Here is a 12,631-nt window from a genome sequence, read left to right on the forward strand (position 1 = left end):
CCCTGGAGACATAAGTCCATTATTTATCCGGCGAGCAGATAGCAGTGGAGAGGAGCTATGCAGGCTCCCTCCCTCCATCTCCAGTCCCTCCTCTGCATCCCTCCTGCATTCCTGGATGGGATTCAACTTTGTCCTGAAGGGATCATTTCCAGTGGGGCGAGGACAGCTGCGTGTGGTCTTCTGCCTTCAGATGAGGATGTCGAGGGAGGCAAAGGGCTTGCTGAAGGCTGCTGGCTGCTCAGGGCCAGGTCCCCACGCGTGTTCAGTGCTTCGTTTCTGGGAGCTTTAGCTTTTCCCTTTCAGAGAGGGGAATGAAGTGAGTGAGCCTAATGGGAGCTGGCTGTGCAAGGAGCCGTCCTTCTGTTCGTTCCCAGACAGGTGTAACCAAAAAGCAAATCCATTCCACAACCTGTTTCCGGAGGTAAATGCGTTGTTTATGGTTAAGCATAGAATTAGTGTACGGATAAATAAGTAAAAGCTGGCTGTGATTGCAACAAGTCTTGACGTCTGGGGAAAGCTCATAGCTGTTAGAGGGTTTTGAGAGCAGGCTTTCAGTGAGTGCAAGAAAGGCAAAATTAACATCCTTTGTCTGACGTCGTGTAAATGAAGTTGTGTTTAGAGGGGCCACTGACAGCATGGAGGTGGAGGATGACTCAAGAGGTGCCTCCCTGCCTTGTGTGCTTCCTACACGTGTGTGATCCCTGCAATGACTACGTTATCCAAAGGCAAGTGTTTGTGGAGGAAAGCTTTGCTGGAGGGCAGTAAGACCAGCCTCTTGGGAAAGAGGGTAAGGAGAACACTTTTATTCCCGACCCCTTTGAGAGAACACGTGCATGTTGTCCAAGTGATCATCACTAAAAAGCAGTGGAAATCCCATTAAGTTTCCTTTTGACCCAAGGAGCCAAAACCCAAATTCTTACCTAAAACTAAAAGGATTCTAAGACCACGACTGCCAAACACCATTAAGAAAACCAAAAACTAACCAAGGGGGAAAAACAGTTTTCAGCTTGACACCTCGGAGCAACAAGAGCTGCCAGCAGCTGGAGGAAGTTCAGCGCTAATGACCAAGGTCTGACACTCACGAAGAGAAATTAAACAGCCAGCAGGCAGCAGGACAGGTGGTGTAGCAGAGACACATCAGAGAGCTGAGTTTATTGCTGGGAGCACCTTTGCTGGGAACATCTCGCTGCAGCAGTGGTGTGAAGGTGGGCTGGTGTGTTGGCTGTGCACAGAGGCAGCTCCGCACCCAGATGCGCGCCCGCAGCAGTTTTGAGGAAAGCCAGCGAGCCAGGAATGCATGAGGATGCTGGAGCCTCTGCATGCTCACGGCTTTTCATCTCCAAAACGCAGCCTGGCCAGGCCACGGGGCAGAAAGCAAAACATCCTGCAACGAGTTCAAGAAGCACTAGAGAACTTGTGCTTTTGGAGGCGGTTCAAGCGGCGATGTCTCTTCCAGGAGCAGGGGCTTCGGGAGGTGTGGAGAGCGAGCGCTTGGGTCATTACCAAGACTGAGGTGGGAAAAGGCTCCTCTGGGGTCCGGGGGATGGGGAGCGATGGGATGGCGCTGAGCATTGGAGAGGAGCTGAGCAGAGCGGGGTGAAGAAGGGTGTTTCCCCAGTAAAATTCTGGCTGAGAGCTGCCTCATAAAATCAGCGCTGCTTGCTTTGCTGGAGTGACTCAGAGGAAAGGATGCTTTCCCCGAAGCAACATCTATTTGGGTTATCGTAACCACCAAAGGGAGCTGGGGCTTTGTCTTTCTGTTTGTTTGTTTTTTTTCAGAGCCGAGCCATGGGAGTCAGCACCAACAATCTTCCCAGCTAGACAGGAACAAATTCCATGATGGCAGGGAGCGGGGAGAGGGATGTCTGCAACAGTTCTTCCTTATTTCCAGACACTGTCACGAAGGGCCAGATGGAAGGAGATGAGAGAGCGAGAAGAATAGGTTGATTTAGACACCAAGCAGTGATGTTTTAGGAAAAAAGCCATAGGAATAATTGTTTCTTCTTTTTAATTCCTTAGCTGAATCGAAGAGTCAAAACAAAAATTTCATTTCAGATCAGCTGAAATTCCTCTTTTATTCTCAACAAAAACCAGAACTGACCAAACAGAAAGTTGTTAACCTCGCCAAAATATATTTCTATTTTGCTTTCTTTAACCTTTAAGCTTGCATAAAATACTTCATGAAATACATTTCAAGATAAAAAAGGGAAAATAGTTCACTTTGGAAATAATTTGGGGATCAAAAATGTTGCCCGAACTAGGTACAAATTTGCAAATAGTTTTGGTCAGCCTCAAATTGCGTTAATTAGGAATTAAAGGAAATCAATAATTGCTTCTCTTGCTTCTTAATCAGAGATGCCTTTGGGCTGTAAATGCTGGTGAGGATCTGCTGGTGAGGCACGGTGGCCTTGGGGCGATGAGGGAAGCTCTGCTTTGGGAAAAGAAGGGTGCTGTGGCTCACCCATCCTCGGGGCAGACCTCATGCTGTGGAAGTTTCCTTCTCTCCTTTCAGCCACAGCAGCTGCCATGGTTAGAGCGAGCGGGAAGATGTTGGAAGTCTCCCAGACCCACAACATTTTGCCAGTGGCAGAGGGAGAGCTCTTAGGGCAGCGAGAAGCAGCGTTGGCTCTGCACGGGGAGGTTTTAGGGTGTGTAGCCAGGTCTGGGTGCTTTCTGGGGGATTGCAGGGGCAGCAGCAGCTGGAAATGTCCCTGTGCTGTGGTCCCACTGTGGGGCTGCAGGGTGACCGCCCTCCGGTTTGATGGGATTTGCTTGTTACCGATGTGATGTTTCCGGGAGCCCAAAAAAGCGCGTGCACATCTCGCCCTGTGGCTTGCGTGCTTGCACAGCCCTCCCCGTGTTCCTCTTGTAGCAAGGATTTTCACTTAGCTTTCACCGCAGTGTTTTTCCTCTCCTCCTTCCAAGACCAACGAGCAGTCACACGCCGTCCTCTGCCAGTTGTCAGGTCTTCAGTAGTAAAAGCTGAGGTTACAAGAACCTAGAGAGCTTTTCCTTGCATCTGCCCGCCCCCTGAAACCGCAGTTTGCATTTTGGAGGTTGTAAGGCAGCAAAGCTTTGGCAGACTTGCCTTCAGCTCCCTCTGGCTACAGGGGCACAGTTTAACCTTTGATGGAGCTGTGCCTTTTTGGCAGATGTACTGCAGATAAGCTAGGCTTATCCAGGCTAGCTCCCAAGCCTTCCCGAACTTCTCTGCTTTGTGGGTTTGTTTTACCCCACTTCTGTTGTCAGATTGTGAGCGTATGGTTTCACGAAGGGGATGCTCTCTCAAGACCGCAGGCCAAGGCAAGTTGTTTAGACTGTGCAATGCCTAATATAAGGGCTTCTTCTGACCTTTCCTCGCTATTCCCGCTGTGTAAAGAGGATCTCAGCTCCTTTTTCATGGTAAAGAAGCTTCAAAGCAGAGGAATGGCTGTGGCAGGGAGCCCTGTCCTCTGGGCAGCCTCCAGCAGAGCCGCTGGGTGGAGCAGCCCCGAGGCTGCTCTGCCTCAGCGAGGAGCTGAGCAAGTCCTGGAGCTAGGCTAGGAAGTGCACAACTGGCCCGTGCCCAGTCCTGTTCCCACTCCTTCCCACACCGAGGCTTACTCAGTGCTTCCTTCCAGTTGCATAGCAGTTTCCACTGCCTTTTTGCAACATGCTGCGGTGGAAGGGGGGGGGGGGGGGGGGAAGAAGGACCCAGGCGCAGAGCTGGGAAGGGGGGGATCATCAGGCCCATTGCATTAGTGATGGGAACAAAAAAAAATGAGGTTTCTTGTGCAAGAAGCCGGAGGCTGCTAGTAAATCTCAGTGCTTCCTGCTCTCCGTGCTCCTCTTGTGCTTCCAGTTACTGGAAGAGGTGAGGAGATGCCATAGGGCTGTAAATCCTAGCTTGCCTCCAACTGCTCAGCTCCTTCCCCGCCCTCCGTTTGGAGCCAGGTGGTGGCCAAGAAATGTGGCAGGTTTGGGCCCTGTTCAGAAATAAATCGCTCTGGAGAGATCATCCCATCTGGCCAGAGGAATGGGTGACAAAGCTTAATGGCAGGACCAGGCAAATCTGCAGAGCCTCTGAGAGTGGGAAATCGGCACCCCAAAATGGGGCAGATGGTGTCAGGGCTGTGGTGCTGGGCTCTGTGGGCTTGGAAGCACTGCCCAGGCACAAAGTGTCCCCCTGTCCTCCTGCTGAAATTCAGCAGTTAATGCTGGCCACAACAAAACGGGAGGCAGGACTGCAGTTCCCACAAGTCCAGCCCTCGCGAAACAGAGCCTGGCCCAAGGCACCGGGGTCTGGGAAGGAGACTCATGCTCCACCAGGGACCGTGGCTTGTAGTTCAGTTTGCAGAGGGGTCCTGGCCCTGGACCAGGGAGAGGGGGAGCCTTGTGCTAGTTCTTGAGCAAATCCCCACCCGTGGGCCAGTGGGACGATGGTGCCAATCTCACCCCTCAGCCCCTGTGAGTTTAACTTCACCGGAGACCTTTGTTGTGCACCAAGATCCTTCCCGGTGCGCAGGCGTCTTTTATTGTTCTTTTTTCCTGTCCTAAAAGGAAACAATTAACAGGATTTCTCCCCCTGAGAGCTGACATCCCTCCAGCTGGCCTGGCATGCGCGGAGCATCCCCTGGTCTCATGCAGGCGGAGGCAGGAGAGCTAGGAGGCCGCGCGGATTTATTTGGCCGTGACGTTTTCGAGGCCGTGCCTGTGGAAGGTTTTTTAGGGTGAGCGGCAGAGTGAGGCTGCAGCAGCGAGGGAGCTGCCAGGCACAGCCTCCCTGCCTCGTAGCAGCCATTTTCCAGACTTGTTTGCGATCGAGATTTCCTCTCCCACAGACTCTCGTGTCGTTGTTCCCCTTACGGGGCCTCACCGGTCATTGCCTTGTGATGGAAAATGTGAGATTGCAGCGGCCAGAGCAGAGGCATTCCTTCAAGCTTAAAAGGAAAACAGAGCCCTAGCACGGAGGAGCCCCTGCGAGAGGTGTGCCTGGCTCCCTCGCTGCTGGCAGCATCTCGCTGTAAGAGAAATCGGCTGTCTGGCAGATGGCTTTCCCCTCTTTGTCAGGTTACGAGGAGAAAAGCCTCCTTCCTCCAGTCGCTGCATCCCTTTCCTCGTGGGCACCAGTGCCTGCCTGCTCGCTGTGGGACACAGGAGAGCCCTGGGTGCTGTGTTAGGGCTGGGGTCCCTGCCACGCAGCTTGCGCAGCACTTGGGTGTGCTTGAGGACCTCCTGTGACATGTGGCCGGTCACCCAGGGGAGCCGAGGAGGAGGAGCAGTCCTCCTGTGCAGGCACAGGGCCGGGGTCGTACCCAGCTCTGCGCCACCTCCCCGGCCTCTGCAAGGCAGCCTGGTTTGTATCAGATGCCTTTGTCTCCCTGACAGAGCCGCAGGCAACATTGCCACCAGCAGTGCTGCTTTTTCCCCGGCCCCACGCTGCCCCGGCCCCTCTTACCTCAGGGCTCTGCTGGAGCCTCGGCCGCTCGCCCTCTCCGTGCCCTGACGTGATGGGCACAGTGACTCGCGAATCCATCAGCCGGTTTCTGCCTCAGCTGGTCGAGGCCTCCAAGATGATGGGATCCAGCTGGCTTCGTGACCCCGGGTGATTGGCTTAATGAGAGGGGCCTGCGGATAGCCCCCCGGAGGAGGGAGGTCACGAGCTGCCCTGTAGCCAGCAGACAAGCCCTGCAGAGAGCTGCCTGGAGCTGGGCCTCATTAGTTCTCCTGTTCACAGAAGGGCTTCAGGATCGGGGGGAGGAGGAAGAGTTTTAATCCTGAAGTTTTAATGGCTCCGGGCCCCTTTACAGCCAGTGCAGGCCTCATGCTGACACCTTTCATGTAGGATGTTGTCACCTGTGTCTGGTCTCAGTCCCCTGAGGAATCCAGCACTGGTCGAGGCTTTGCCTCACAAACCCAGCCTCTTTTCATTTCTTTTTTTAACTAGCTAGCTTGGGGACAGCCCCTTTCCAGGCCTTCTGAGCTGCCCGTGGACATCTCTGCTGGTCTGAGCCACAGGATACATACCATGTGCCTCCCAGAGCAAGGGTAGGGAAGCTCTTGGACGTGGTGGTGGCTCCAGAGGGTGCCTCTTCGGATAGCACCAGACCCGAGGAAGGGTGCAGCTGGGTCCTGAGGTGATGGAACCCCTGATGGGGGTTTCCTTCCAGAGCAGATGATATGGAGCACTCCGCATCCCCCTGTGTCATCCTAACAGTAACGGTGTTCTGGGAGGTAGGCTTGATCCCAGAGCTGAACTTAGGATCTGGCGTGGTTCAAGCCCTGTGCACTGAGCTCCTCTCTGACAACTGAAAATAAAATGGGTCTTAAGAGTAATTTGTCCCAGGTTTCTTGCAGAGCCTGCAGATTCCCTGGAGCAATAGCCCTAAGAAAGAGAAGTTTTGGAGTTCACCTTACTGTCTGTTTACGTTGGGGCTGCTTGCTTGTTTCGTGCTGATCTGTTCCCTTTACACTGCTGCCGAATTTCCGCCCTGTCACACCAGTGTGTTGGAGAGTCCAGGGAGCTGCTGCAGGAATTAGGTCAGGTTTGCTCATTAGTCCCAAACGAGAGCAGTGGGAGAAACGTGCTGCCAGAGCCGGCGGCACAGACGGCTGGAGGTGACAGACTGCCTGGCCCTGTGCTCCCTCCGGCGTGCACGGGACCGGCTCCCCTGGCGCCTCTGCAAAAGCCATTTAGCACAGAGGCACGCTTGGGTAGCGGGATGAAATGCACGAGCCGAATGCTTTCTCAGTGCCCAGTCCTCTCTTTGGATGTTGCAACACAACATAGCGTTTCTCCTTCCCCGTCCCACCACAGGAAGGAGAGAGGTTTAGGCGTTGGGAGACATGGCAAGGCTTGCAACCCGAGGCATCACCGTGTTGCCTTTGGTTTTGCCTTATCTGTGCGGTGCTCAGGCCTGTATAATGCATCAGATTGCCTCCCCAAGGAGCTTTTGTTGTTACTGCTCGAGAGCGCTTTGATTTCCTGGCACATCAGGCGTTACGAAAATGCGAAGCCTTGGTTTTACAGCAAACCACACGGAGCATTTTACAAGAGTTGGAGTCATTTTACAGATTTCCACGCGGTGATACCAAAAGAGGAAAAAGCGCTGCAGACATTGTTGATAGCAGGAAAGCTTTTTGTTCCCATCAGAAGGACAGCAGGTAGTGTTTCTCCAGTGCGGCCTGGGCTGCTGAGAAGACTCCTGAGACCTCAGAGAAGAGATTTCATACAACAGAAACAATCCAGAGCACGCCAGCAGGCAAAGCATGCTGAAGACTAGGGCAAGGTCATTGAGAAAATGCTCTGCTCTCATTGGGGGCTGTTCAATAAAGACAGCAACTGGCTGTGAAATTGTGGCAAAGAAGCAAAAGGAGAAAAAAAAACAAAACAAAAAAAAACGTGCTCAGCATTTGTCATTATATGTATCAATAATGCTCCTCAGGCAGATTCTGCTCCTTTTTGATCACCTACGTGCAAAAGTATATGGTGGAGCTACAGAGACAGCACAAGTGAGCAGAGACAATGAATAATACTCGGATGGGGAGGTAAGAAGTCTTTGACTTCTAGGTGGGAATTGTCAGATGAAACGAGGGTCACAAAAAAATTAACGGCAAACCAAGGAATTAAACCAGGGTCTCAAAGTCAGAAGCCCTGGTCTTCTCTCCCGAGAGTCTAAGAAAAAAAAGAGACCTTCAACTGATGAAAGTAAATGGTGATTTTTTTGAAAACATGATTAACCTGTGGAAATCGGCCCTGATAGCTGTCAACTGTCCAATGCAGTGGGATTCAACAAAAAAAAATTAAAATAAAATGAAAAAGAAAAAGGATTTCACAATGACATGTGCAACAGGAATATTTATGATGACTTTGGCTAAGAGAAAATTGTAAAGCGTAGAAATTGTGCTGCAGGGCATAGGTCAACAGCTAGCTGTCAGGGACCAGGAAGAAATTTTCTCGGTGAGAAGGTTACGGTGTAATTATCCCTGACAGTGCTTCTTCCTCTGAAGCATTTAGTCTTGACCAGTGGAGGCAAGATAATGGGTCGTGTAGTTTTGTGAAGCTTTTTTTTTTTTTGTGCATGACAGGGGCATTATCTGATGCCTGATGGTGATTTCTTCCTTCTGTTTGGTGCCATACCTTTTTCCAGGGTTATATTCACCTTCTTCTTAAATGTCTCAAGCAAAGACATTTCTGCTGCCTACCCTCCATGAAATAATATGAAGGCAGCAGTCCTTGACTTGGGGGAGTTACTCTCGCCACTCACACTAGATTTTCTTTTGCTTGTGTTTGCTCTGGTTCTCCTAGGTGATTTTCAGGGAATGACCTTGAGGAAACCTTCTATTGCTGGGGCTGTAACCCTGGCTCCTTTGTCTGCTTCTGGTTATTGTCTGAGCTGTCCATCTACTGCTGTCATGTCTGTCTTGCTCTGTCATCTGCGCCTTGCCGGCTGGGTGCTCTGTGCTCCAGCCTAGAAGCTAAATGTATTATTTTTGAAAGTTGTGTTGAGGGCTGCTGCTGCTGGTCCGGGTGACTTGATGTATTTTGTGTCTCTTTCTTTGTGTCTTTCAGGAGGAGCCGAGAAGCAAATCTAAAATCTGTGCCAATGTCTTCTGCGGAGCCGGGCGGGAATGTGCGGTGACGGAGAAGGGAGACCCGACCTGCCTCTGCATTGAGGTAGGGGGGCAGAGCAGCTCCTGCACCACCACCTGCCCCCTGGGGCTGGGCTTTGGTCGCTGGTGGGATCCCGAGGGCTGTTCTGAAGCAGCTGCGAATGCACAGCGGCTCTTCAAACAGCAGGGCCTGTCCCTGCAGTGTGCACATTGTCTGGGGCTCGCAGCTGTGCTGCTCACACAGCCGCCTCGAGCCTTTACACACATGGGAGGCTTGGCTGGGGGTCTTTTGTTGGGAAAGCCCAGTTGGGTATTGATATGCAGCTGGCTGCAGAGGGCACTGAAGGAGTGGTCTGCGAGCTGCAAGACGGCCCTCCCTCCCTCGGGTCTTGTTTGAGGAGGTTGCGAGCACCCTACTAAAAAATCAGCCTTTGTGAAATGGAAATAATTGCGGTGGAGTGCTGTGAGCGTGAATAGCTTCCTCCAGCAGGGAGCCGGAGATGATTAGAAGAGCCTTTCCCAGCTGTAGAGACAGAGTGTCTCCCTGCTCCGCTCTGCTCCGTGCTTTCAAACCATTCCTGCCTGGCTCCTGGGCATGGGCTCGCTGCTCCGGCCTCCCTCAGAGCCTGCAGCTCAGACGGGGCCAGCCTGGGCGCTGCGGAGGGAAATGCTCCATTAGCAGGCGCCTGGACAGGCTTGGCCAGCCTGGAAGAGGCACGAGACAGAAGTCTACGCCCTGCACGGTGGCACGGGTGAAGTCTCTCTCTGCTCAAGGTTGTGCTGTCTGCTGTTGGCTGGCGGTTTGTGCTGAATTCAGAAGCTGAAAGGTGGAGCAGAGTCTACAGGGAGCAGAGCTGAGCAAGCAGGGGAGCCACGTCTGCAGCTGCAGGACCGTACTCAGTATTTTTGCTGGGTGCCGATTTCTCTGCTGTGCTCTGCTTTCAGGGAGGCTCCTGCTGTGGTGCTGGTGACTGGGGCGGGGGTGGAGGGAAGCCTTTGAATCACACACTTCTCCATGTGGGTTTTTCTGGGGCAGCGATGGGAGGGTTCACAGGCCTTTTGGGCTGGGCTGAACCTGGGATGTGCCTGCTCCCTCTAGCTGTCCCAAAGAGGCAGGTAAAACACCCTCTTCTCTGTCTCTCTTGCAGCAATGTAAACCTCACAAGAGGCCCGTGTGTGGTAGCAATGGCAAGACATACCTGAACCACTGTGAGCTGCACCGTGACGCCTGCCTCACTGGCTCCAAGATCCAGGTGGATTATGATGGACACTGTAAAGGTAACACTTGAGGGGGCTGTGAGGGATGGCTGCTCTGTGAGGGAGTGGGAGCTGGGAGCCCAGCCTGGTACCAAGGCGAGGCAGAGGCCCCAAGAGCCAGGGCCCTATCCCACAGCTACCAAGCGAGGTAAATGGAGCAAGCCTGGGAACGGTAGCCAGGCCCAACCAAGAGTCCAGATCACCAGGCACGTTTGTGGTGATGAACCAGGTCTGAAGCTGAGCCGTGAAATCAGGTCAGGATCAGGTCTGGTGATGGTAACCTGAATCAGGCACAGGCCAGGAATAACCAGGCAGGTCCATAGTGATGCAGCAAGACTGAAATCCAGGTGAGAAGGCCCAGGTCAAGGCCAGGATCAATAAGGTCTATGTCCAGGGACAGGAATGCTTTCAACAGAGCTGGAGACAGGCATAATTTCAGGCAAGGACTAGGGACTGAGGCATGAGCTGAAATGGAGCCCCTAGGCAAATGGGTAGAATGTGGCTGGAGGCCTTAGGTCCAGCTGGGCTGTCCCTCACTAGTGCGCTCAGTGACACTGTGGGTGTGGTGGGCTCTTGGACATATCTTCTCCCTGTGTTCCTGGGAGTGGGGCACTCAGGAGCAGGGCAACGTCTTGCTCCTACCGCAGGCTCCTGACTGCCTTGTGGTGAGCTTGTGGCTTCAGCAAGGCAGCTCTCTCAGCTGAGGAAAGGTCAGACTCTCAGGATAAACCTCCGAAGCCCACACTGCCATCCTTGTTCATGAGAGACCTCAAGAACATCGATGAGATCCTCCCTGAGCCTTCTCCAGACTGCACAGTTGCAGCCATCTCAGTGTCCCCTCATACGACAGATGCTCCGGTCCCTTTGTCATTTCGATGGCCCTCATGATTCCAAAAGCTCCCATCTCTTGCCCAATAACACCCAGGGTGGGAAGAGGTTCATATTGCTTCATGTTGCATCAGAAATGTCATCTTCTGTCTTTCCTTTAACAGAGAAAAAGTCTGAGAATCCAGCTGCAAGTCCAGGTGAGAAGCCATCTCCTTACCTGCCAGGGGCCTCTGTGTGTGTTTGGGAAGAGAGGCGGGGAGGAAGGTCTGCTGGGGGAGTTGCACAGCCCTGCGTGCAAGTGATACGTCTGCACTGGCTGTAGCAGAGCCTAGGTTGATAAATCAGCTGAATTGCTCGGCTCCTTACTCCTGGGTAACCTTTCAGATCTCATACATCTCCTGGGCTCTTAACTGTGCTGGGAAATCTTGGGGATTCTGGGCATGTACAAGGTGAAGTGAAGCACAGTTTGCCCCTAGGGACGCAGGCCATGTTCATCACCCAGACTGAGGGAAGAGTCTCAGAGTTCCTTGGGGATCAACAACACAGTAACTCTGGAGCTGTCCCCCCCACCTCCCGGAGCCCTCTTTTAAACGGAGACTTTTCTTCAGGAGTGATTCAGTGATGGGAGCCCAGGGGCAGAGGGACAACACTGTGTAATGAGTGGGACATTTTGGGGGGAGTCAGGCCGTGTAGCGGAACCGTCTCTCCCATCAGCCAACAAGTCTCTCTGGTTCCCTGTGCCTTATTTCTCTCCTTATCTGTTGCCTTGTATACTTAGGCTATGGATTTTGGGGCCATGGCTTGTGCTTCATCAGGGGACCATGCTCCCACCCATGGCCTCTAGGTGCTGGAGCTGTGTAAACATCAGCTTCAGCTTCCTGGGAGAGATGAGAGCAAACCCTCATACAAGCAAAGGACCATGTCAGAGCCTGGCCACCACCTCAAAGCACTTTCATTGAAGCTCAAATTTAAACATGCAGAATCCCTATGGGTGTTTTATTTACATCGGTCTGTGCAGTTATGATTGTAGTCGTTGGGTTCGGAAGGAGATCCTGAGTGTGTGTAACTGACACAAACGCACGCAGATTCCCCTTCTGGACAGGTGTGACAACTCTGAGAAATACAAAGCCTAAATGCAGAGTTTAATACTAGTAGACAGAATGATGCCTTCCTAGAGAAACCTGTGCATCTGGAGAGCGCTGACAACAAGCGCAACTTGACCCTGCTAATTTCCAGTCTGAGCGGGCAAACTGGGATTTTGAAGAAACAAAATCTCCTGAGCTATTAGGCCCTAAAATTCAAGTTTTGAGGAGAGTGTTGTGGAAGGCTTGCTCGGTCTTGTCTTTGCCCTTGCAGCAGATGGGAGTTTTTGTACTCGAGCGCTCGTGGCCACATGCCTGTTCTGCATGGGGTTGGAAAGCCTGGGGACACACAAAGTCCAGGGTCACTCAGTCGCCTTCCTCCCTCAGCCTGGGGACTGTTCATGCTGAGATGGGTCAGCGGAGCTCGGGGGCTGCTATTCCACAAGCTTTAGGGGACTGCAAGGCAGCTGAGTGTTGGCAGGGCTGTCGTTTTCTGGCCTTGCCACATGGTGTCACCCACAGCCCGTCCGCCGCTCAGCACATGGCACCTCTGCTTTGATCTGTCGGTGGATCACCTCCAAGGGGCCTGCAGACTGCCATCAGCACTGTCTGCCTGGCTTTTATTCCCAGTCCCCTCTCTGTGGTCTCCCTGCCAACATTGTTTCTCTCCCCCTACCCCGTCTCCTGTGACAGTTGTCTGCTACCAGTCGGACAGGGATGAGCTTCGTCGCCGCGTCATCCAGTGGCTGGAAGCTGAGATTATCCCGGACGGATGGTTTTCCAAGGGCAGCAACTACAGCGAAGTCCTGGACAAGTACTTCAAGGCAAGTAGGGCCTGCCTCAGGGGCCGGAGAGCATTTCTTGACCAGCAA

The 12,631-nt window shown here is 52.9% G+C and overlaps 1 protein-coding gene across 1 annotated transcript in view; it reads left to right on the plus strand.

The window, feature by feature from the left end:
* The window catches only part of FSTL1 (follistatin like 1), a 38,452-nt gene that overhangs the window by 18,951 nt on the left and 6,870 nt on the right, over positions 1 to 12,631 (plus strand). The window contains exons 3-6 of the mRNA XM_035314763.1: positions 8,552 to 8,656; positions 9,741 to 9,870; positions 10,842 to 10,874; positions 12,453 to 12,583. Coding sequence (XP_035170654.1) covers positions 8,552 to 8,656; positions 9,741 to 9,870; positions 10,842 to 10,874; positions 12,453 to 12,583 — 399 coding nt within the window. The remainder of the gene's footprint in view (positions 1 to 8,551; positions 8,657 to 9,740; positions 9,871 to 10,841; positions 10,875 to 12,452; positions 12,584 to 12,631) is intronic.

The sequence above is a fragment of the Oxyura jamaicensis genome, chromosome 1 (assembly GCF_011077185.1).
Source record: "Oxyura jamaicensis isolate SHBP4307 breed ruddy duck chromosome 1, BPBGC_Ojam_1.0, whole genome shotgun sequence".
Taxonomy (NCBI): Eukaryota; Metazoa; Chordata; class Aves; order Anseriformes; family Anatidae; genus Oxyura; species Oxyura jamaicensis.